Below are 25,635 nucleotides of genomic sequence, written 5' to 3'. Positions count from 1 at the left end.
CATTGCAGGGTGGAGCCATGGGGCACCTGGCCAGCTCCTGGCCTCTGGATCATGGCACCCCGCACCCTTCAGCTCTGTGCTCAGCACGGTACTGCAGCCACTCTGAGGTCAGTTCCACTCCCCTGCTCTCCAGGGATCACAAGTACCGCCAGCCTGGACTTGCCTGTCTTCTGGTTGTTGGGTGCAGGCTGAAGGGAGACTCTTCCTTTTTAGTTTTGTCAGAAAGAAAAAGGTGAGGTTACTTTATAAAAATAGCTGATGATTAGGGGTGAGGCTGTCTGTGGGTTTGAGGAGCGTGGGACAGCTTTGAAATGGCTGCCATGTGCAAGGCACAGGGACTCATTAGCAGAGGAATAAATTCAGTGCTGCCAAGAAGCCAGCAGGCCCCAGCTGCAGATGCTCCACAGCACAAGTTGTGGCGGTCACAATTGCTGCAGCAATCAGAAGCAATGCTGGACAGCTGGGAGAGAGAGGGCCATGGAGTAGGAAAATGTGTGACAAGAGTGAAGTGTGGACGTAAGTCAAGCAACTAGGCTCCTGCTTCAAGCGGCCTCCCAGGAGGCACAGAGAAAGTTCTCAGAGAAGGCAAATGGGGCTCAAGGGACCCAGGATCTGGATTCCAATAGTTTAAATTGTGTGAGCATCATAGTTTGAGAGTGACCTAAGTAGCACCAGCATGGAAGGTCTTGGAAAAGAACCTAATTTTGTTGATGGAGAGTTTCTAAGTCAAACATTCCAGGAAATTACAAGGCAGCCCTGAAATGGGGTAGTACCTAAAGCATTGGACGCCATCACATGGATTGGACACATATATGGATGGATGTTGATGTCACAGGATACAGCAGCATCAAGAAACAGAAATGGGGGGAGGGTCACATCACTTAGAAACAGAGGTGGCTTCAGTGGGAGGAAGTAAGAGCAAAGCACGGTCCCCAAGATACAGGTGAGCTGGCGTGGAGCCTGGGCTCTGCAAGTAGGCCTTGCGGAGACTGTCTGATCCGGGAGGAGCTCCAGTCAGCAACAAAAGTGTCCACAAAGATCCAGGAAGTAGGTCTCTGTGGCTTCAGAGAGCCAGGGAGAAGCACGTAGGAGATACGGATGACTATAGGCAGAAACAGCAGTGAATGATTCCCCAGGGGAATCTGAATGGCACTGGTCTGGGGCACGGAGCCTCTGCTCTGTGGCTCTGTGGCAGGTGTTAAAAGAGGAATTCCCCAGGGAGAGGTAGATGACATCAGTCCCCTGGGGCCTTGACGCCACAGGCATAAGAGGGATGGCAGAGCAGAGAGGACACATCCGACCCCAGAAACGTGACGACAGACGCATTTTCCTCACTGCTCAGCCTTCTTAAGCTTTGCTGTCCTTAGCACTGGCGATCAGAGGACCATTTGTGGCATTGTGTGAGGTGGCACAGCAACGTGCTTTGGGTAATGCCTGGTGTGGACAGTGGACTCCATACAGAGAGCTGTGGGAGAGATGAGAAATGAATTGTCAAACACACCTCCCACCCTGAGGAGAAGCCATGTTTCTAAAGAAATGTTGGGAGAGTGGCAGGACTTGGAGCCAATTGCCCCTGTGATTGCAACTGCTCCCCTGACCCCCATAGCATGCGGGAAGCAGGTATGCAAAGGTGCCTACTCTCATGCCTGTCCCCATCCTGTCAAGATGGCCCCTTTCAGCCTATTCACACAGATTCAGACCCATGCTCTGAGAAGCAGATATTTAACAGCTTCGTGCTCATCCAGTCCACCATGGCATGAACATTTCCAAACTACCTAGTTCATAGTTTTCTTCACTACAGTCACCCTGGTCTTGCCGATTTCTAGCTTTAGTAGCCTGTGGTCTTCTCTCCTCTGGCATGAAACGGGCACGGGACAGGGTGAGGTTTTCTTTTCCTGTACTTGCAGTAATGTAACAATGCAATAATAATGTCTAGTGTGGCTGATGTGAACTAATCAGTTCACCCCAGGCCTTCTCCCAATGTGAGAGAACGCATCCTCTCTCCTTCCACGAAGCTCACCATTGTCTCCTGACTGTTACAGGTTACATCCTGCAGTACTCCGAGGACAACAGTGAGCAGTGGGGCAGCTTTCCCATCAGCCCCAGCGAGCGCTCCTACCGCTTGGAAAACCTAAAGTGCGGCACATGGTATAAGTTCACTCTTACTGCCCAAAATGGAGTGGGACCAGGTCGCATAAGTGAAATCATCGAAGCAAAAACTCTGGGGAAAGGTGAGAATGCCCGCCTGCCAGTTCTCCAGTTCCTGCATGAAGGGGAGGGACCATGAAAGATTCACCCAGTCCAGAGGAGAGCAAATATCTATGAGCTGTTTTATATATTTAAACTTTTTCCTGAAATGAGTCCGACAGAGTGATAGCGTGGTAAGAGAGACCACAGAACCTTCCAGAAGGTTCTGGCTCCCTACCTCACTCTTTCATTTGCAGTTCAAAGAAAAAGGCCCTTTGAAGGGTGTCGGCAAGAGCGCTCAGGCCAGGCAGCCATGAAGTAGGACACCTGCCCTCACAGGTTTTCAGACTGGAAAAGGTTGGGCTAATAGGTTAGCACTTCAAATGAACTGAGTTTTTATCTGAATAAAATAGAAGCTCAAGGAGATAAAGCCTGAGCAAGTGGCTCCCAGAGGCCAGCGTGCAGCTAGGAATGGCAGAAGGAAGGCTGGGCATGGCTCCCTACATACAGAGCAAGGGAAGAGAGGTCTGAGCAACCCCTCTCCCAGCAGGGAAGAAATATGGGGGCGGGGGAGGCAGTGTGTGGCTCTAGCTCCTGAGTTTCAGATCCCAGGGTAAGGCTTGGGAATGAGAAGCTGGTCTGTGCAGAGTAACACCCACTACGTCAGAGGCCACAGAACTCAGTGTTTGATAGCTAGCGGAGGGAACGCTTGAGACCTCCCCTTCTTCTCCCAAGTCTCCACTCCGCTCCTGCATGGGAGGGGACGTTATTCCGCTCCACACCCTGCAGTGGGTGAACTGAAGGGCTTGTGTAAGAAGACAGAGCTGTTCTTGAGTGGACTCCACCCTGTGTAAAAATGTCCTGCGCCCACTCACTCTCCCCTCAGGTGCAGGTCCTTGTGGTTGGGAAACTTGTAGGTTCCCAAGGCTTTGTTCCTGCTCTGGGTGACTGGTGATCCAGGCTTGGCCAGAGCTAGGCTAGACAGAGCCAGTAGCCCAAGAAGAACACTGAACCCACTGTAGACAGCCACGTGCCCACAGTGACACTGCCTGCATCTTCCACAGAACCCCAGTTCTCCAAGGAGCAGGAACTCTTTGCCAGCATCAATACCACCCGGGTGAGGCTGAATCTGATTGGCTGGAATGATGGTGGCTGTCCCATCACCTCCTTCACTCTTGAGTACAGACCTTTCGGGACCACGGTCTGGACCACAGCTCAGCGGACCTCCCTCTCCAAGTCCTACATCCTGTATGACCTGCAAGAAGCCACGTGGTATGAGCTGCAAATGCGCGTGTGCAACAGTGCGGGCTGCGCAGAGAAGCAGGCCAACTTCGCCACGCTGAACTACGACGGCAGTAAGCTCAGGGCTTCAGGGCTTTCCTGTCTGCGCGTGGGGGTGTGCGCATGTATGCTCTTCACGCTCCTGGGAGAAACTTGCCAGTGTTGCACGTGCCCCTAGAGCCCATGAGGGTTTGGGAGCTTCAGCCCCCGCTGGACTCCCTAGTCCACTGCACACAGATGGCTATCACTGTGTGGCCAGAGAAGAGGGGCTGAGGGCCAGCGGGAACTCCCTGGGGAGCCTTAGTGCAGACGCGGCCTATCTCAGGGCTCTGCCTCATGGTTCCGTTGCTTTGCAGATGACTGTGAGCTAACACTGCTTTTGTTGTCTCCTACCCTTCCCCGCCCATCCCGATCCACATAACAACTTTCTGTTTGCTCTCATTACACCCTTACAATGCATGAACACAACAGTTTTCCATGGAAAAGGAAGTTAGGTCAGGCTCGGCAGAAGCAGGGGTGCTGAGGGGACTAGAATGGTCAATAGGGTCACAGTGGGCCTGCGTGCGTGCGCTCACACACATGCACACACACGCACGTACTCATTATGCACATCCTAGGGAGTCTCTTGACCTCTGATGCCCCAAACCAAATCACTTGAATTCTGACCCTCTTTCCAGTGCTGGGGATCTTTTACTAACAGTGAATACCCAGCTCAGTGAGTCTTGCTGGCAGCACGTCCACGCTGATTTTGCAGCTCGGACATCGACCCTCTCATGCGTAGACAATGACAGGTTCTGAGTTCTCACCAGCAGGGATTCATCAGGCTGTTTGGAGCCTCTGTCCACTCCCCACTGAGGCCCTGAGTCTTTCTTTACTCCCTGGCATGCTGTACCTCTCCTTCTGGTGTCTATGGCCTGCCTGTAATCATTGCTTCTAAAGCCCATCTCAGATATAACCAGATTCCTCTTGCCTTGGGCTGCACGAGAGCCCTCAGAGAGGACATTCCAGTGCCAGAACTCTATCCAGTGCTCTACAGTAGGCCCAGAGTCTGGGACAGCAGCATCGCCCCTTCAAGGGCCAAAGCCTCCCTCTCTGTTGTGCATGTGTATGTGGCTTTATTCAGAGACTCCTCATCCCAAGGGTCACACACAGGCAGAGCAACATTCAATTCTGTTTTTCCCTAACAGTGCTTAATTCTCTGTTCTTACAAAATGAAGGGCCAAGACCATGGTTTTTTATCAAGTTTGTTTAAAGCTTCATCCAAACCCCTCAAGCACACGACCAGTTGTGTAGTTGATACACTTGTCTTTTGGACACCTGTACCTGGCCCATAGCTATGCTCCCATGTGGGTAGATGACAGAGAACTTGATGGAGTCCATGTGTGGGTGGCATGCTCACATCTGAGCATAGCACCAGAAGTTCTGTCACAAATGTCCTCCACACTTTAAATGCTCAACTGTGAGACACAGTGTTCTCATTACTCACGATCATATTAGCAAAGTGTGTGAGAGAAGAAAAGTGTGTGTAATGTGCATTCTATTCCCTAAAATCTGAACAATTTCATGGCATGAAGAAATAAGAGAACACATTTTTATCTTATCTTGAAAGAGATGGCAGATATCACTGAACTGACCCCCATGGCTGCGTGGCTTTAGTGTCTCTTTTGTCACATATGCTTGAGTCCATTTTAGGAAAAACAAACACTGAAATAGAAATCACCCTGATAGTCACATCAGCCAGACTCCCAGTTCCCCCACCTCTTTATCTGTCTCTTCTAATTCCTTCACCAACACTGTCTGCATGACCTGGTGGTGTCCTGTCCCCGGCCCTGCCTCACGGGCACCTCTCCTGGGCTTCCTTCTTGCTCTCCCGGCATCTGCAAGCCTGGATGTGCTGTCAGTGATGCTGTGAGATTGAGAGCGCATTCCGCTTGGCTCCAGCAGAGACCAGAGGGCCAAGGGCTGTGTTTTCATGGCTCCAGTTACTAAACACAAGATAAGATCATCTTTTGCTCTTGGGAAAATGGCATTATTTTTGCATTATTTTTTTTTTCCTAAAGCCCTGGCATTCTTGTTTACAGAAAGACAGTGGGAATGGAATGCCTTATATAATGGAGGATGGCAAGATGTGTGCCCCAAAAATCACAGATGTCTGTTGAGGTCTTTGCACCCGTGTGCTCAGCTTTGGGGTAGAAATCATCTTAAGGCAGCCCAGAGCTCAGTTGACTTCTTTTTTAACAATGCCCTGTCAGCAGCTTGCTTTTCACGGACCTAGATGGACTCTCTTTGAAATTTTTCCCTTTGTTCTTCTACTCTGAACTGGCAACTCTAAAAGCAGCTGTGAAGCTGGTATTGAAATCAAGAGACTAATCAAAAGAAAAAAGGAATACTCTTCTTAAGGCTGCACTCCCTTCCTTCTTCCCCCAGAGGGCTCTTCCATCCAGCTGACAAATCTACTGTTCTTCCTTTCCTATGCAGGTTTTCAACAGCCTTTAACAAAAGCACTCTGAGCGACAGCCAATGGGCAGCATGGGTCTCAGGGGAATGCGTGGGGCTTCTGTGAGCCAGGCATCATGAAGTCAGGCCGTGTCATCCTCGGGGACTTTGCATCAGGCAGTCCTTTACAAAGATGTGCTAGAGTGGAGAGTGAGCCGGAAGTTCAGGTGAAGGGAAAGTGAGCCAGTCACCGCACAGATTTAGGGGAAGTTCCTCTCATTTCTCATCACACAGACGCCCTTGATCACACCGCGCGGTCTTTCTGTAACCCGTCATCCCTAAAAACTCCACCATGCTGTCGCCATTAATAGCCATCTAACATCGTGGCCCTGCTTTCAGGTACAATCCCTCCACTCATTAAGTCAGTTGTCCAAAGTGAAGAAGGGCTGACGACCAACGAAGGGCTCAAGATCCTAGTGACCATCTCCTGCATCCTAGTCGGAGTCCTGCTGCTCTTTGTGCTTCTGCTGGTCGTGCGGAGGAGACGGCGGGAGCAGAGACTCAAGAGGCTGAGAGGTAGGCCCTGTGTCCACTTGGTGCCTCCTGAACAGAGGCCAGCCAGAGAACAGACTCCTTTCATCCTCTCGGTACCTGTTCTGCCAGCTATGATTTGGTGCCTGATGTGGCCTTGCAAGACTTTGGAGCCCTAGGGGGAGAAACAATAATGCATTAATTTGCATGCAATCAGAAATGGAGAGCAAGCAGCCCCGTTACAAGTCTCTTAAATCCTCAATATTGGCAGACAAAGAAAATTAATTTCTCATGGGTTTTTCAAGCCTGCTCTGTTTGATTTTCAGTGGTTCCAGTAAAGCCACCAATTACGGCTTTAGAAGAAAAAAAAAAGAGCTTTGAGAGTTGCTCTGGAAATGAGAATGATGTTGCCTAGAAGCAGAGACGGGCTTATGGTGGAGGTACAATGTGGTGAGGCAGAAAATACACCCTTTTCTGAACTAGAGATAAACACTGAAAGCTGAGTATGAGAGTTTAAGTGGAAAGAAAATACAGCAGAAGGTGAGGGACACAGGCCAGAGACTGTGGTGGGCAGATCCCATTTCTCTAGTGTCTCATTCTGTGTGGTTCTGGGTGACAAGCCGTCACAGCTTTTGGTCAACAGTCCTTGCTCTGCAGTGTGAGTGCAAGAAATCTCAAACAAGGAAACGTTCTATACCTTTGACTCATCAGGCCGTTGACCCAGCCATTGTTTGGCCAATGGCACCCATGAGGTGTTTGTGTTTCAGTATCAAGATAGGTGGAGCAGTGTTACCTCCATGTAGCCTTCAGAGTTACATTCAAGGAGTCAGCCTTGAAACAGCCCTCCCAAACACCCTGGCGCCCCCAAGCCTCACCTCCACACCTAGAAAACCCTAAGCTCATCTGTATAACTTAACTGTGATCCAGCTAGCATGTTGGGCATGGTGCTGTAATGTCCATCATCTCTCTCCAGAATTCTGGTATGTGACCCTCATAACTATCAATTTCCTCTCACTTTGCCAACAAATTAGAAGTTTTGAAGTCCCGTTCAGCCCATCTGTGCATTTTAACAGTCTTTCCATTAAATATCCCAGAGCTCGAGTCATCTATGGATCTCATCAGACATCAAAATGTTCTTTCTAAATTGCCTTAACCAATTGCATTTCAGTTTTGTGGACAGCCCAAGCACTCGCTAGATTCCTCACATAGGGGATGTACTCCCTGGCTCCAAGTGCTGCTGGCGTGTGCACTCCTCAGCATCTAGCTGGTCACACTTGTCAAAACAGGGCTTCAGTGTGAAGCCTAAGGGGTCTGAAGGATGGAGGGAGGAGTCCTAAATGGGAAGAGAATGGGAGGCTACCTAGGTGCCTGCCACAAAAATAGAATAATACCCAATGTATTGAGAAATTCACTAGAGAGAGCATCATGCTGCATTTCGCTTTAGTGGCAAACACTCTTAGCATCAAGCAGACATTTTGATAACCCTCTTTCACCATAAGTCCCAATCAACATTATCTTTGAGCTGTCAAGCAACAGTCCTCCTTCCTCGTAGACAGCAATGTCATACTAGTTACACACAGAAGGCTGTGTATTGCCTGGGACTCTTCACACCAACCATGAAAGTGTCTTACCATGAGCTGGGTTGATGCATATGAGTGTGCTAGCAGATGGATGAACTAGCCAGGCAGGGCTTCTTGGGGCTCTTGCGTCTGCCCACCCATCCCCACACTTGCTCCATCTTCCTCAACTGCTGTTTGATTTTCACTACTGTACTTGTTACCTCAGCACCCAACACTGCCTTTTCCTTGCCAAGAACATTTCCAACAAAAGCTGCTGCTGACAGGTCAGACGGACAGAGGACCACAATGGTGCAGATTTCCCTGCCTACCAGTTCCTTGGCCTTTAGTTGTTGCTTTGCAAGGGCTGAGAAGATTCTGGGTGTGACATGTTATTGCTAACCCCTTATGTCTAGACGCTGGTGTTTTGCAGCTGGCATTGTAGGCGGGGCAGTCCACCACACCTGAGGCTCTCACTCCCTTAAGTGGTTTTCTTCCCTTTGTTTAGGAGAAAAGGAAGAGCTAACAGGATGTTTTCTACAGGGCAGAAGCAGGAGAGACAGGAAGTGTTCCCTGAGCTGCTAAGGAGTGAAGACTTCAAGAGAAGTAGTTTGTCCCGGCGCAGGGGCACCAGCACCGTGCCTTTCATAGGTGTCTGAAAAAGGCTTCTAGACAAATAGTCTGGCAGGGGAGGAGCAAGGCCTCAAAGAAGGTGGCGCCCAGTTTAGACCCGCCACTTTCTGATGCCAGACTTAAAGGACACGTGGAGATGGAATTTAGCAGACCACTCCTGGTTGTCTGCCGTGGACCACGGGTTAGGTTTTAAAAACTAGAAGTATTTTAAACTACCATTTTGATCATAAGAGTTTGGCAGGGTCCGGGGGATCAAAGGGTCATGAAGACCCTGTCCAGAGCTGCAGACAGTGACCCCCTGAAGTGTTGGATTAAGGGTTACAGTGGGGACACACTCATCTCTCTGTAATGCTGAAAAGTGCTGCCATAAAGGACAGAGTAAGTGATGGGCCCAAGAAGAGCGTCATGGAATGGAAGCCCAGACACCTACAAGCCATCTACCCCCCCCATTAGCCCTATTAATATGTCCATTAACCACATCAAACACTTTCCACTCAGGGAAGACTGCAGTCACAGAGTTTGACGTCACAGTGTCTTAATCCCCAGAGTTCATTAGTAGTGTCACTTTACTAGAACTGGCTCTTGTAAAATGCAGCTCCTGTGCCCACATTCACATCAGTTCCCCCAGGGTTACAGACTGTGGAGAGAACTGTCCGCTGCCATGCTTTATTGTCCAGAGTCAGCTAGCACTTCTTGGCACACAGTGCTGTTGCTCGAGCAGTCACCTGGCAGGATAAAAAATGGGGTAAGAAAATTTGAATTAGGAAAAGATATGAGTGCCTGGTGGGTGTGCTTACGGTTATTTGAGGCCAAGTTCAGACCGACCCTCTTGTTTAGTGGCATTGTCGAAAGTTGGATACAATAAAATGCTTGCATAAATGGCATGCCATGCTGTGTAGAGAAGCAACCTAATTAGGGGAGCACAAGGTAACATTCTTTTATGCAAAAATAAAATGAAAGAAAATGGGACTCAAGCAGCTTAGCAGCCTATATTCTCCCTTCCTGGGGACTTACTAAATTTAGAGCACAGCGACCTTCTAAATTGTCTCCAAGTACTAGATTTTTTTAATCTATATCCTTATCCAGGACTTCAGAAGCTGCATCTTGCCTTTAATGATGCCCTGGTTTCCCCAACTTCTAGATCCTTTGAAGTACAAGGTTAAGGGGGAGTCACAGTCGGACCCAGAACGCCAGCAGCCCCAACCCAATGACAAATTGATTCCTGGATTGAGTACTCCACACTAATACCAGTAAGAGCTCCGTTCCTTAGGAGAGGTTCTCCTGAGGGACTGACAGCCTGTGTTGGTGCCGGTCAGCAGGGGTTAGCTGGCAGTACCAAGCCGAGAGCATAGTGATCAGTTTGCCCCTGTTTCCCTAGCAAACACCCTTTTCCCCTAAAAACAAAAAGTAGTCGTTATTTCAAACATGATTCAAAATGAACAAATATTTCCATACTGGCCAATGCCAGGTGGCCATTCCAAAGAGACCTTGGGCTCATGGTTTACAGGGCGAAGGCTCAGTGGGTCAATGGACTATGAGGAGTCATTTCCATTTGTCTAATTCTACTGACTAGTTTCCCTATGTAAATGGCCAAAACTTTTCCCATTTCTAAAACTGAAAAGCAAACTGAACTCTGCTAATCTCGGGCGGGCACGCAAATGTCAGAGCACACTGGCACTTAGGCTTGAGAAGAAAGGAAAAATAAACATGGCTGTACACTGAGTGCAGAGACCTCCAGTTAACTTCATTGCCAAGCCAATAAACTGTGGTTAAAAAAAAAAAAGGCATTGGAACTGAGGGACGTGCAATTCTGTCTCTGCTTCATAAACATGGGGACCTGAGTTTGATCCCCAGATGCTACATTAAAGGAAGAAGAAAAAACACCAAGGAGAAACAGAGAGGTGAAGGAGGAAGAGGAGGAAAAAGAAGAGATGGAGGAGGAGGAGCTGGAAAAGGAGGAAGAGGAGAAAGAGGAGGTGGAGGAGCAAGGGGAGGAGGAGCCGATGATACATATTTGATAATGTGCCCTTGCAACCCCAGCACTGAGGAGGTAGAAACGAGAAGATTCTTGGAGCTCAGTGAACAGCCAGGCTTCTGGTCAAGCTCCAGGCCATGAAAGACCTGACCTCAAAATAAAAAGGTGGACAGATGGATGGTGCCCAGGAGCATCCTCTGGCCTCCACACACATGTGCATGCACACCTGCACCTGTAACACACACACAACACAGCAGGATCCTTGCTATGAAAACTTTGTTCTATCTTTTCTTGTCCTTTGGTCCTTCCTTCTCTCTCTTCTTTCATCTTCTCTTCCTTTCCTGCAGACTTCTTTCCTTTTCTCTCTCTCCCCTTCCCTGTAGGTGTCAGAGCAGAGCCAGGTGGAGGAGAGTCCTGTGTGTGAGGGTGCAGGACAAGCAGATTGCGATGAGCCCAGGTGAACCAGGGCAGCTGGCGACCTGGACACACCAAAGGGGCAGTGGAGGGCAGGCGGCGGGGTGTCAGGCTGCCCCGGAGCCTGGTCTGGCTTACCGGCGTGCTCTGCCCTGCCCCTGTTTGCTCTTGCAATTCTCTCAGGTCATGAGCATGTATGACTGTCTTTGAGGAGATTTCTTTCTCCTCAGCCTTAAAATCTTCTTCCACATAAGAATGCAAGTGATTAGAAGTTCTGGCTGGGCTCTTGGGAAAACCTACATGCAGGTTTACAGCCTTGCAAAAACAGCTACTTTATGAAATTCTTTTCAGTCCCACAGAGAAGTGGGGCTGACAGTGGGAAGCCTTTAAATAGAACCTTTGGATAAGTGAAGCAGCAAAATGAGATCTGATTTCTTAGATGGTGTCCTTTTTGCTTGGAGCGTGTGCAAGTGACTCCCAGAAGAGGTTAGTCCAAGCACACACCATTTTCCTCAAGAGCTTCAGACAAACACAGACCTGGCCCATGAATGATAGTGTTCTCTCTCTCTCTACCACTTAGATGTTTAAAATATGAAGCTGCTTGGACTTTGAGAAAGCCTTACTAGATCGCTAGTCAGGGCTTGGGTGGATCACCCCATGATACTGTGCAAACCTGCTGGTGTGCTCCTCACACACGTGCAGACCCAGGACGAGAGCACTGGTCTGCAGAGAGCACATAGACACTAAACAAAGCCATGCTACGATGCTCCTGAGACACTGGGTGGCTCTCCCAGACCCAACAGAATGCTGAACTAGAATGCTCTTTCATGCTCTTCTTTAGTCTCTCAACCCCTGCAGGACTTGATGGAGTATAAACTTGGCCTTGTCATGTTCATGTTGTAGACATGGAAATGAAGTCCAGAAAGTCACAGTTAAAGTCCAAAGCAACACTGAAACAAAGGTAGAAAAGAGCTCAGGTCAACCCTGTCCTCCCAGGGCACTTGGTATATGCAAGTAAGAGACAGGCTGCCTCTTGACACAGTCAAGTACGTTCTTAATGACCAGCAATGATTCGGAGTCAGAAGAAGTAAGTATGCTGTAAACGCATGTAAATGTGATTTCCACTTTCAAAAAACCTTGGTTGATCATTTTTTTTTATCTTAACACTCCATGTCATTCAGTCCTTACTTTTATTGACACATTGATAGATAACTTGTGCTTTGAATAGCTGCCACACTTCTCCCTAAGTATTTTCACCACTAACTACTTGGAGGCCAGCCAGTATCACATGCTCACCCAGAGCCGGACCCTCACAGTCCTCCACCCAGCCACACCCACAAAACTGTTCTGCACAGGCAGGTGACCAGTGACACCTGATCACTGTTATGGCTGCCATCATTTTCTAGTCTTCCATATCATTCAGGGACTTGCCTCCAGAAACTCCTTCCCCCACATTTCTCTATCACTGGGCTAGCCTGGGACACTTTCTCCAGCATTCCCTACCCAGCAGTCTAGGAGAGGAGCCAAGAGACAAAAAGGGAATGTGAGGTGGCCAGGGACTTCAAAAGCTATGTCACCAGGCTTCTCGGACTGATCTGAAGTGTGTGTGAATATAGCCCACTATGCGCAGGGCTGCCTGGCTGTGTGTGAGCTCTGGGTGATGTTCCCACAGAACAGATGGCATGGAAGGAAAGCCACCCCACCTCTGCTCTGCTCCGTGTGCAGCAGGAAGAGTGCTGTATGAACCAGAACAGCAGGACCAGGAAGTATAAAAAGGAGGAAATGGAGAGATCGAAGTAAAGGAAGAAAAGGATATCAGATGAGATGAGAAACAGAGATAGGAAAAGTTCAAAATGCTTAACAATTACCAGCTCTCTGATTAGCTTGCTATTTTCTCCCCAAGCCTCTGCAGTAGCCAAGGTTATGGGGAGGGAGTAGACTTTTCAGTGTTGGCATAAAACAGTCATACATGTCCCAAAAGACAATGAGCAAAATATAGACACCAATTAATTTATGCTATTTCACTGAGGACTCCCACTCCTACCCCTAGAAAGATTAGAAACAGTGTCATAGGGTTCACGTTCTAAGAGACCCGGAGAGAGACCATTTTAAGTTTCAAACAAAACTCTTCCCCCACACAATTCGCTAACGTTGTGGATAGTCTCATAATAATCAGAGGCGAGCAAGGGTGCCAGGCTGGTGTCTGGGGGTCTCTACCTTTTAAACATTCATCAGTTTGGAACCTTTTTGTTTGAAGCAAGTTAACTTAAGCTTAAGAAAGTCATTTATGAGCCATCGAGGAATGACAGGAGCCACCAGGGGTCCGGGCAGACCCACTCTGTTTGGACAGAGCTCACTGCTGAGGGAGCAGGCCAGAAGTGGCAAGCCCCATGCGGGGCTGGGCAGACTGGAGTGTGGGGCTCCCACAGGTGGGAAGGGAGCCTGGAGTGGCACAGTGCAGTCCAGAGACCGGGAGACTTTGAAAGGCTGCAGCCAAGAAGATATAACCAGCCCCATAGGAGCTGTAGAACTTCATTTGTGACTCCTGTAATGGATACGTCACTCTCATTTGTGTGTGGAAGAAAAAACTCTCAGGATCTACACTCGAGCTGGTTGAATAAAGGACATTATGAAATCACAAGTCGTTCATAAAGACGGTCCTAAGTAGAAAATTACCTAGTAATTAGGCTCCGTGAGAAGTGCTTGAGGGTTTTAGAGAATTTCAACTCAAGAAGAGAACATTTAGTCCAAACATGGAAACTCGATACCACTGAGTGGCTTGTGGATGGCTCCCATCACTAAGGATAGGTAGAGAGTGCGTCATGAAATTCAGTACCACAGAGGGAAGCTGTGTCCTTAGCCAGGTGAGGTGGTGCCTACCTCTGATCCCAGCCCTGTGGAGGCCCAGGCAAGACCAGGAGCTTGAACTAAGCCTGAGTATACAGCAAAACAACAACCAGAGAAGATCCCAAAGAAGTCTCTGGGCCACTTGCCTGTGTCCCTACCAGGACTGAGCTATACCCAAGAGATGAAGAAGAAGAAGAGGGAAAAGAAGATGGGTCCTCAAACAGGTAGTCTCGGCAAGAGTGGAGAGTGTCCAGCTGTAGGCTCAGAAGAGAACCACAATGCCAACCGCCACTGGCTCCAGGAGGGAGCAGAGAGCAAACCCAGAGCTAAGGGACAGGAGAGAGACAGAGACAGAGAGAGGAAGCTACATCACAGCAGGAATCCAGAGCAGACAAGGCCTCTGAGAATCCCACGGAAGCTCCCACTGAGCAAGTCAGTACTGAGGCTCGCTGCTACATGCCAAGGGTCCATTAGTGAGGCCTGAGGAGGCTCAGCGCAAGTCCGTTTGCTCTTATGACATAAAAAGCCTGAACCCTAGCCTGGAGCTGGGTCACCTAGTGTTGGCATCTGAGTTAAAAAGATGAAACAAAATATGAACAACAACAAAAAAAAAAAACAACAATCTACAGGAGATGGGGGGATTGCTGCTCATTCTGGGGGTCCTAGAGTTTGAGGGGGCATTGCTGTAAAGCAGCAGAAGACAGTTCCTGTGGTAGCCCACAACCCACCTCTGGACCCCCTAAAGATAGCACTCATTGTAATAGCTGCCTGAGGCTCAAGGGAAAGAATCCTAAATTTCATTAGGAAACTAATTTGAAAGCCCCTGTCACTATATTCCAAAATTATTAAAATGTACTAACTTGCTCCAGATTCTCTCCTTTCGCTAAATGAAAGAATGTCTGGGGTGTGCCATGGGCTCTTTCCCCTTTCCCTGTATGAGCATGAGCGATGCTTCCCCGCCTCACTCTGCCCAGACACCTCCCTCCCTGGTCTGACTCAGGCTCTGCACAGCCCCACCCAGCGCTCCCCAGCTTTGAAGCAGGTCTCCCCATCTCCACACCCAGGCCCAGGTTCCACATCCTACTGCACTCCTGTCCTGTGCACCCAACCCTAGTCAATTTCTGGGCTCCACGCAGTCTGTCCATCCTGACTGTCCCTGCCACACCTGCAGGGCTGTGGGTTTTTGGCAGTTTCCCTCTGGCATCACATAGCAATGTCATCTCCACCCCAAGCAACTCAGTTCCGTAATCCAACACTCATAGTTTCTCACTTGGACCCTGAGGGAAGCCGGTGGCAGAACACAGCACCTACTTCCTAGTCAAACCTCCAAGTAAGAAGCACGATAAACGCCAGGGAACAGCCCTCTCACTCTCACCTCCGCCTGTCATCCTCACCCACTCCTTAGCCTGGAAACAGCCCTCAGACCATGCTAACTGCCTTCCTCATCCTCATCCATCACTATGCAGATAACCTCTCTGTCCAGTAAAGCAGACCCTCTTTTCCTGTTATCCCAGTGAACTCTGTGTGGAACAGATGGGCCCATCAAGTCTAACTCCTCAAGGTCCAGATCTCTTCCAAACAGAGGGCAGCCTCTATATCCTTCCAGATTGGCCCAGGCTGATACTCTGCCGTACTCGGCTCATTTCCCTTGCCCTGCTGAGGCCAGATGTCTGCTCCTTGGTGTCCCTGGCGGACTGACTTTCATTTAGCTCAGGTAGAAAGGACCACTAGAAAAGCAGAGAAACTGAGCCCCAAATGCTGGCCATGCATGCCCTGTCACGGCTGGACATACTCACGACCCGCTTAATTGCCACACCGTGATACCAGAGGGACTTAATCTGTATGCCTAAGAAGCATGGTGTGAGGCAGGTCCTTAGAACTTGCTTCAGGGTCGCACCAGGCTGCCCCAGGCCACCCAAACTCTAAAGTGTGCTAAAATGGTGGGCTTCCCAGTTTAGTTCCAGGGAGCCTGTAGAAGAGAGAATTCCCAACTAGTACAACTTTGCCTGAAGTTTCAGCCAAGCTGGAAGCAGGACACGGGAGCTCCAACATGTCTTCTCAAGAATGGTCTTAGGTGGGGTTGACCAGCATGGCTTTGGAATTCAGTGCTGAAGCGATCTTAGCCTGGGAGAGAGCCACCCACTACAGACAGAGCCAGTGCAGCAGAGGGCGTGGGGACTTCTGTTCCCCTGAGGAGCCTGTGACTGCACATCAGAGGGGGAAGCCCAAAGAGCAGTGCTGGCTGACCTGGAGCAATGGCGCAGTGGATGGGCATTGGGGGTGGGGCTCAGGCTTCATGCCCAGTGGGAGTTAAAGACAAATGTTTACTCCCTCAAGTTCTGTCCTCTTCCTCAGCATATTGTACGAGCCAGTGTTGGCTGTGACGTGGAGCTAATTAACCCCAGCTTCTGGCATTCCACAGATATATTTGCTTTGTATGTGTTAAATCATTCAGGAAGAGAAGAGACGCTATTTACTTCATCTTTGCAGACAAATATAAAGACATGAGCTGGGGGCGTCACTGTGGTTCTGCTTCCTGTGTCTCTCCACGTGGGTGGGGAGGAAACTACTTTTGTCTTCTAGACTGAACCATCTGCGCACAAAGCTGGGACCCAGCATCAAGGCTTCCCAGCAGGCACGCTTGACTGGTGGCTCGTAGAGCAAGCTCTCTGGGTCATTGGGGTTCAAGGTGCTGGGGGATTGATCCAAGATTGCCCCCATGCTCCACACACAGGACATGGCAGGCCTTAGAGAAGGAGGTGGAAAGGTCCCTGAATGTGGCTTTCTTCAGTGTGGAGCCGTTCACCATCAAATCAATTTATTTCTAGAAAAGTCTGTTCCTTGAGCAGGATCCCCAACATGAAGTCTTAGAGCAAAGAAAGAAATTTTTAAAAAAAGTTTCTGTGTTCCAGGAAAGGAAACTTGACTTCTGCCAGGACTGAACGTGTAAAAAGCATAAATCACATTTTAAGGGAAACGATTGTTTCTAAATAGTGTTACCAAATAAGTCGATCTGTCCTACAATATTTTGAGGTACAATTTCTTGCGCCAGGGTTGATAACCAGGTCTCCATAAACCATGTCCTGGCCAGGGGAGGGCATGCACAATAAAGCTTTATTTCTGGGTTTGAAATAAACATCCACGTTTGTAAAATTCAGTGACCAATCTGGAGGCACAGAGCTTTGTTCCAAAGCCTCTTTAACGTGAGCCACAGTGGCCTAACCCTCTGTTCTTGTCTTTCTAGGGCAATAAAAAAGTGGGCTTCTTCTACATAAATGACTTTTCCCCAAATGTTAATTTTCTAACTGTTGAAAATAAAACTGGGTTTTCTAGAAGTGACAAATAAATAGGTTGTAATAAAAACTTTAATAGATGTCTGTAATTTTATGGCTGCAGGGTACTCTTGCATCTTTCTATTATAAATAAAAGCCATAAAAGAGTGCTGTGTGGAAGAAATAAGGAGCCGTAAAGCCCGAGGGCATTAGCTGTTATAACTGTGAATGAGTAGGTTTCTTCTAAGTAAATGTGAGTTATGAGTTATTGCTCTTATACTAATCTTAGCTTTCTCTCCCCAGATGCAAAGAGTTTAGCTGAAATGCTCATGAGGTAAGAATGTGACATTGTTCCCCAGGCACTATGTGTCAAGTGACGTGTCAAAGGACAGTTTTAATTTGCTTTGATTACTTCTTAATGATAAGGGTGATCTGCAGTTTGTGACATGTTCTCACTTCAGTGTGTAATTTTCATGTATGTTCCAAACACCCATGGATGTGTAGTTGGCTATACTGACACCATCCGTGCATGGCGGTGCTGTTGGCTGGACTCAAGCAATGGGATGCTGCCACTGAAGCTGGGATCCGGGGTATGCTACAGGAGCTTGAGTTTTGCTTGTGCCCAGGTTCACAGCTTCCAAAACTTCCAACAGAGTTAGCCCTGTTCGAGGGAGGCCACACACAAAAAGTGTGTCAAAGTCACAGTAGGCCGTGACAGACTCTTGCTCTCGGTTAGCGATGCCTTCTGCACCCCTCCACCCGTGTGTTCACCAAGTCCTGCTGTTACTGTTCCTGTGCTGCCAGGCTTAGCCATTGCCTGCCTGTTTTATACCTAGGCCTAGCCGTCGCTTGGCTGTTTCACACTCGATACTGTGGCTTCCTCATTCATCATTGTTTGGTAGAGACAATGAATGGGGCCATGGGAGGACTAGCAAAGATAAGTTGCATCCTTCCAAGGACTTGTAGACATCCATGGGGCTCATGGCAGACAACAGCATGAAGAGGGAATCCTGACCTCTCCATGTCCCTATTCTGAATTCCTGCTGCCCACCCACCCCAAGTCCCTCGACTTCAAGCACTCATTCCCCTAGGCTGTCTGAACTCTGCACTCTATAAAAATGGTATCAGTATGGTACTGTGCAGTTACACACGCGGATTAATCAGATGGCACACTACCGCTGTCTGAGTATTCTCACTTACAGCAGTTTAATAATGTAATCACCAAATAAAAGATGAAGCCAGAAAATAAGAAACTATCAGTGCCCCTAAGACGGAAAATGGGGTTGCCATTTTATGTTGCCTTGCTTGGGAGGAGAAAGGGGGAGGAGGAGTTTGCTCCACTGGTCTCCCCGGCATCATCAACACATGGAAAGTTGTCAGCATTATCACAAGGAGTTCATGGTCTAAATTACTAGAATCTTTAGCAGCAGAGGAAGAGGTTGTCTGCCGTTAGAAAGCAAGATGTTTCTCACAGGCACTGTTGGAGCTACTGTTTTAAACCTGTGTGCATCTCAGATAAAGCAACAGTATGGCAGGAATCCAAGCTAACTCTGAAAGGCTGAGTGATGTAATTAGAAGAATGTTGATGTCATTTGCCCCAAATAGGGAAATAGAGACAGGGTACAGACATTTTGATTTTTCAGTGGCTGAGGTTGGAAGCTGGTGTTTACCAGAACACAGGGCCTGTGTGGGTCATGTTGAATTTGAAGTTCTTTTCACACATCAATGAATTTGTCCAATGGACAGACAGCTAAAAGAGTCTGGGCTTAGTGAAAGGAAACAAATCCAAGTTTCCTCAAAAGATCTTCAGGATAGATTTCTCATCAGAAAACATCAGATTTATGTGAGAGATTGCACAAATCTGCACACAAGCCCTTCAGGCCATGCTCACCAGGAAACTCACATTTGCTCACTCAGCAAGAAGAGGCCTCTCTGCAGCCTCCTGTGTTGTATCCAGGCTCTGCTAGACTTGTCAGAGCTGATAAAACATCTAGAAGGTAAAGCAGCAAAAGCTGTTTGACTTACAATGACCAACTGACTCAGCAGAATAAACTTTAAAATGTAGGTTTGAAAACTATGAATTCATTGACATTTAATATAAAGCTCTCCCCTGCAGTTGGGTTTTGCTGGCCGCTCTTGCAAAGCTCAGGCATATGAATAGGCAGCAGTGAAAGTGAGAGCTGTGCAGCACTCTCCACGGTTCGACCACTGCTTGCCTCAGCGGCCCCTTTCCAGGGCCATCTCGCTAACCTGGCTCCCAGGAGGGCTTCTCCAGGCCCCTTGAAAGCTGAAGGCAATCGTGGGATGCTTTCCCCTGCCATGCGGCTTTCCCAGCCCCTCCTTCCAGTTAGCGCCTGCCTCTAGGTCCCCTAGGTGCTCCCGTCTCTAGCTCACACCTGTGTTTGAAGGACATGAAACCACGGACAGCCTCTGTTTTCTCTGGGTAAGAACGAGCTGAGTTTTCCTCTCCTGAGACCCAGAGTGCGTGCCTTACACAGCCTTCCCCCAGAGCCCCAGAGCAAGATCTTGGAAAGCAGCATGCAATCAGGCAGGTGGGAGCATTGAGAGGCCACTGCCTTAGGAGCAGGACTAAGTCACGGGCCTCCCCATTGGCTATCAGTTGCTGCTAGAAGACATTAAAACTGGCAGTCACTACAACAGTGACCGTAAAAATTACTTCTGATGGGTGGAATTCACTGGGAGGGTGGGGCAGTGACAGCTTCATGCCGGCTTAGCTCAACCTGAGACGATGGCTTTGCAGGCCAGGCCACCACGAACTGGTCAGTTCAAGACAACTGTGTTTGAAAGTGGCCCAAGAGGTCTAGGTCAGTCATGTCCACCAATAAAAAGAGACCACTGAATGGCTGTCCCTAATCTGGCCAGCTGTCTTCTCTGTGCAGCTCAGGACATTATAGCTACAGCTAGGAAGAGAACGTGAGGTCACAGGCAAAACTAGGCCTTCTAGTTTTCATGGCCACAGCCGGCCTTCTGCCTGTGGGCCTGTCATCTCTCTACTCTGCCTCCCCGCCTGACCATCCTCAGAAATCTCCCTGCCTCTCACATGTGCTTCTGACACACCCACCACAGCAACCACTGCACTTTGCAGAGTGAATTTTGGTTTTCCTCCAAAGAACAAGAGTGTTTGGGGAAAAATTATTTCCAAGTACTTCTAATGGGTGCAATTCAGCGGTGAGGCAGTGAAGTTACCGTGTGGGGTGACAATCCTGAAAGATTCTTTTTCATTTGTTTCAGCAAGAATAGCTTTAAAAACAAAACCAAACAAAAACCCAGGGCAGGGAACAGCTCAGTGGACTGAACGCTTGGTGTATAAGCAGAAGGGCTGGAGTTCAGATTCTCAGCGTGGGTGTCTGTAACCCAGCGCTGAGGGGTGGAGCCATGCTAGCCAAGCTGCTATGGTGCTTCTAGGCTCAGGGAGGAGACGGTGGGAGGCTGCCTTGCTCTGCAGTGCTACCAACTTACGTCCGGGCCCACAGGCCAGCGTGAGCGCTGGTGAGGGAAGACTCAAACGGAGCACTTAGACTTTTCATGTTCGTATCTTTGTGCGTATGACCTGGAGATGCCCATCCAGATGCCACAGCCAGATGCCATCCTCTCTGTAGATATTTTATACTTCAAAGACATTCAGTCATACTGGGGCAAATACATCTTCACTAGTTACACACACATACACACACACACTTTTATAAACATACTCACACATATAATCATAAACAGATATACATATGTTCACACTCAGACACATAGACACACATTCACACACAGTCAGACACATGAACACTTATACACATACTCATATGCACAGACTTACATGCGCACACTGACGCATACACACTTGTACACACACACTCGTACCCACAGGCACAGACACACCCTCACACAGACATACACTTTATACATACTTACACATACAGACACTCTGACTTTGAGGAAATGTGAAGACTCTGAACAGCAGCAGCGACCTGTGGGAGAGCATGTCTGATGAAACTTCCTCCACTTTCAGGGCTGCTGCCGTTGTAATCGGCTGGCTAGAGGTCATGTCTCGAGAGCGTGTTCTTCACTGTCGTTCTGCTTCCTCAGTGAAAACATTTAGAATCCTCTAGGGTGCAAATAGGGTTCTTGTAATTGTACTGTTCAAAGCTTTGCTGTGGCTGCCAGGACCAGTGGTGATCATTTCCAAGGACTGTCCTCTATATGTTAAACACTAGAAAGCCAAACACAGCCCTAAGCATTAATATCATGAAACACCTTAGTCGGAGCCCAGCAGGTGAACCAGGAAGGTTATCAACCATGGCAAAGCCTCTTTGCCATAGGGTTGGGTTGCCAGGCTGCCAGGCTCGTGTCATATCTCCCAGGATAACATGGCACATTAAACACACACTTGTTGGTGCCTCTTCTGACCGCCTGCTGGTCTGGGTTCTAGGGACATGGAAGGACCAGATGAGTGTATTCCTGTGGAGATGCAATTCCAGTGGGAGAGACAGATAATGAACAAGATAAAGCAATTACACATGTTTAATTGACTTGATTAAACATATGCAGGAGAGTAATGGTGCCAAGAAAACTAGATTAAGTAGAGAATGGGGCTAGGGCAGGAGGGATTCCCCCACAGGGCCAACCTGGCCTACTGATGGCTGTTAGCAAGGATCACAAGGACATTATGGGAGGGCCAGCGCATGTGCTGTGTCCAGAGGGAGCACAGAGGGGCTCTGGGGTGAGGTCCTGGGTCTCAGAGGTCACTGTGCCTTTCTACTGTGGGGCCTGGAGCACCTTCCCTGCTCCAGGACTCTCCCTCCAGCCCTCACTGCCCCCACTGTTCTTGTTCATACAGTGTCAGCCTTCACAGCACTTACTTGGCTTGTTCCCTGTGTCCCTGAGACAGGGGACCCTTTATTGTCACTTGGGTGTAACCTGTCCCTGGTGCTCCGTTTGTCAGAGCAGACACTCCTCACGAAGGAACCCACTCAGGTTTCTATTTTTGGTTCAAGGATATGCTCCAGTCCTCTGTGGCTTCTATGCAGGTCTTCTGGATACCCGCAGCAGAGAGGCTGCCCACATGTTTCTGTGGAAAGTCAGAGGGTAGAAGTGTGGCAGGGAGCACACAGTCTCCAGGGTCTCAGATGCTCTTCAGCTTCTGCAGCTAGCGTATCTCTGCACTTTCCCTTCTTTTAACACAAGTGCAATGGGGAGTGAAGGAATTTGAAAGTGTATAGAGACCACGTGAAAAACCAGGCCAAAAGGCTTGAATGTGGGCTGAACGTAACTGGCAGGATTGCACACATAACTGGCAGGATTGCACACATAGCCCCATCGAACCAGTTATGAGTCCACTGAGCAGGAAATTTGGCTCAGGATCAAGCATCCAGAGGAGCAGAGAACCTTTTAGAAGTGGTCTTGCTTATGGGCTGTTCTGTTTACACTCAGTGAAGAAAGGGACATCATAAAACACCAGTTGTAACCTGGACTTCAAAAGGAGGCATACAGGGCCTTCCCAAACGGATCTGCTGTTTGGATGATTTAGGTTCCGGCAGCCACTTAGTGGGTTAGGAGTGGCTGAGGAGGAACCAAGGAAACAGGTCCTCGAACTCCCTCCCTGGAGGGAAAGTGCTTGATGTGCCCTGTGCAGGCCTTTCTTGCTCTCCCTTCAGGGTAACTAGCAAATGAGGCTGAGGAGGCAGCTCAGTGGGTAAAGAGCCTGGCATGCAAACACTAGGACCTGAGTTCAAATCTCCACCACCATTTAAAGAGTCAGGCACACCTGTGTCTGAGTCACTGGCTACCTGCTGGCTAACTAGCCTAACAGAACAGCTAGTCCTGGCTTCAACCAGACTCTTACCTCAAAAAGATGGGGAGCTACTGGGGAAGACACCCAGTGTCCATCGCTGGCCTCCACATGCACAAGAACAGTCACAAAAGATAGATAGATAGACGGAAAAGGCAAGGGAAGGGAGAAGAATACAAGAGGGCCGGAGGGAGGGAGGGAGGGAGGGAGAAAGGGAGGGAGGAAGAAAGGAAGAAAGGGAGGGAAGGAGGAAGGGAGGGAGGGAGGGAGGAAGGAAGAAAGGGAGGGAGGGAGGGAGGGAGGGGTAAAGAAGGCAGGAAGGCAGGAAGGCAGGAAGGAAGGAAGGAAGGAAGGAAGGAAGGAAGGAAGGAAGGAAGGACGGAAGGAAGGAAGGAAGGAAGGAAGGAAGGAAGGAAGGAAGGAAGGAAGGAAGGAAGGAAAGAAGGAAGGAAGGGAAAGAAAGAAAGAAAGAAAGAAAGAAAGAAAGAAAGAAAGAAAGAAAGAAAGAAAGAAAGAAAGGTAAACAGCTGGACCTGATTCCAGAAATCATCCCGTAGATTTTGAAGAGTCTGCCCTGGACATAGGGCAGCAATAAACGGCTTTACTGAAGAAATATCTCAGCGTCTTCTGTTTGCTAGGTGGTGCTTCAGAGAACATTTTAACACTTAACATATCCTTATCTAAGACTGAACCACCATGAAAGTAGGTTGCTAATTAAGACCCCTGTTGGCTCTTTCAGGTTTCTATTCAGCATGAAGGTCTCACTTTGAGCTGCGGCAGGCTGTAACTGCTGTGATTAGACCGGGAAGTTTCAGCACCTTCTTCCATTTACTTTTAGAGAATTCACTCTCAGAGTAATTTTCTAGTACACAAGTTCTGAGATAAAATTATGTTAGTAATTGAGATTTTTTTTCCCTCTATTTCAAAATAGTGCTCAGCTAGAAAAACCACAGTGACACTGGTAATGCTAACCAGCATTATGATCCATCACTAGAACAAAATCAAAAGGACCTGAGTTATCAGCACAAATCTGCTAGTGAACCCAGCATCCAGCCCCAGCTGGTTCCCCGGCCTCCTCCCTTGCCTCATCACTGTAGCTCGTGTCTGAACATCATTGTTTGGATGCCCTTTTATAACTGTTTTGTTTTCACTCTTACCCAAGCAATGGAGATTGTCTCAAGATTGATCTTTTTTGGTCCCACCTATTAGAAATTTATATGCTCTGAATCTCCTCTGTCCACCGAAATGGAATCTTAGTAAAGATCTCTTCAATGAAGGCAAAGCATTTTTCTATCATGTGCATTTCCCTCCAACAGTCTCTGGGCTGTTTTCATAATTAAACAATAGGCTGGATTGACAGAGAGTGGCATGTTGACATAATGGCACACTGAGTTGGGTTGGCTAACACATCCTCTCTCTTATTCCCAGTAAGAACACACGGACTTCAGACACCTTGAGCAAGCAGCAGCAGACTCTGAGAATGCACATCGACATTCCCAGGGCTCAGCTTCTGATTGAAGAGAGAGATACCATGGAGACCATAGGTAGGTACCCTGCTGGCCGCGGTGCCCAGAGTGGCTGCGGGAGCCATGCTCCCTCATCCTCACCTGGGAGCACGGGAAGTACTTGACAGGAGATAGCTTGGAGGCCCCACGCGAGACACGCCAAAGGGAGTAATAAGCACCAGTAAACACCATGAGAGTTCCCCAACTCTGCTGGCTCTGGGCCTTTCCTGGAGAGACCATTGTCCCTCCAGAGAAGAAAACTTTCCAACACAGCGAGCCTCTGAGCCCGCCTCCATCTTAGAGATCCTCTGTGCTCTCCTTGCCAACTCTGATTAGGTCAGCCTCCTTCAAGAAAACTTCACAATTTGATAACACTTAAATAAATAAATGCCATCATGCAGGCTGCCCATGCCCAGTAACAGCCATAGATGTCCCTAACACTGACCAAGAGCTCTCTAAATCCCTCGTGTTCTCACAGCACTTTCTGTGTGCTACTCGCTTAAACTTGCATCAGCTCAAAGGGAAGGGAGCTGCTTTTATCTGAGACAGGGAAAGGTTTACAGAGCCGGCCAAAGTCACCAGACAGAAGCAAACCCAGGGTTTCTGGCTGATCTCCAGCTTTACCACCCTACCATCTGCCTTTAGTGACAGATGGCTGTTATCATGCCAGCAGCCTTCTTCAGGACCCTCTCAAGCCTCATGAAAATTAAGACAAATGTCTTAGTGGACCATCACTGGGACCACCACTTTGTAAACTGCCTTTGTTTTGGAAGGTGTCTTCTGCCACTCGGTGCCAGGGCAGCCCTTTCCCTGCCTGCCTCCCAGTACAGTCCCTGAATACCTCCTGCCAGGAAGGCTGCAAAAGAGTTCTGGTGGAAAGAAAGTTTCCTGTGTCACCTTCACCCTTTCCTTGTCCCACCATCTTGAGAGGTGTCTTGAGCTGATGGGTTTGAAATGCTAAGACCCAGGCTGCCCTCCCTGCTTCAGCACATCAGCCTTATTTAGAAAAACCATGACCAAGGCCAGTTCGGCCCTCAGTCAGCTTAGGCCCATGGCAAACTGGAAGCCCTACTTCCGCTGAACTGCAGTAGTTAAAAATGTTAGTTTGTCACAGGGCCAACAAAACAACATGCTTTGCTTCTAGTTGTCCATTTTTTTTGCTGCCGAGGCTTACACAATGCCTCTCACTGACCTCTGT

At 48.7% G+C, this 25,635-nt stretch overlaps 1 protein-coding gene across 2 annotated transcripts in view; it reads left to right on the top strand.

The window, feature by feature from the left end:
- Window positions 1-25,635, top strand: part of Dscam (DS cell adhesion molecule) — a 547,677-nt gene that overhangs the window by 492,151 nt on the left and 29,891 nt on the right. For both annotated transcript variants that reach the window (XM_060370834.1, XM_060370835.1), the window contains exons 25-29: window positions 2,043-2,231; window positions 3,252-3,542; window positions 6,304-6,480; window positions 17,436-17,466; window positions 24,361-24,476. In XM_060370834.1, the coding sequence (XP_060226817.1) occupies window positions 2,043-2,231; window positions 3,252-3,542; window positions 6,304-6,480; window positions 17,436-17,466; window positions 24,361-24,476 (804 nt within the window). The remainder of the gene's footprint in view (window positions 1-2,042; window positions 2,232-3,251; window positions 3,543-6,303; window positions 6,481-17,435; window positions 17,467-24,360; window positions 24,477-25,635) is intronic.

This window comes from Meriones unguiculatus, chromosome 17 (genome assembly GCF_030254825.1).
Source record: "Meriones unguiculatus strain TT.TT164.6M chromosome 17, Bangor_MerUng_6.1, whole genome shotgun sequence".
Taxonomy (NCBI): Eukaryota; Metazoa; Chordata; class Mammalia; order Rodentia; family Muridae; genus Meriones; species Meriones unguiculatus.
The sequence above is the reverse complement of the archived record's forward strand: the minus strand, read 5'-3'. Positions and strand labels throughout refer to the sequence as shown.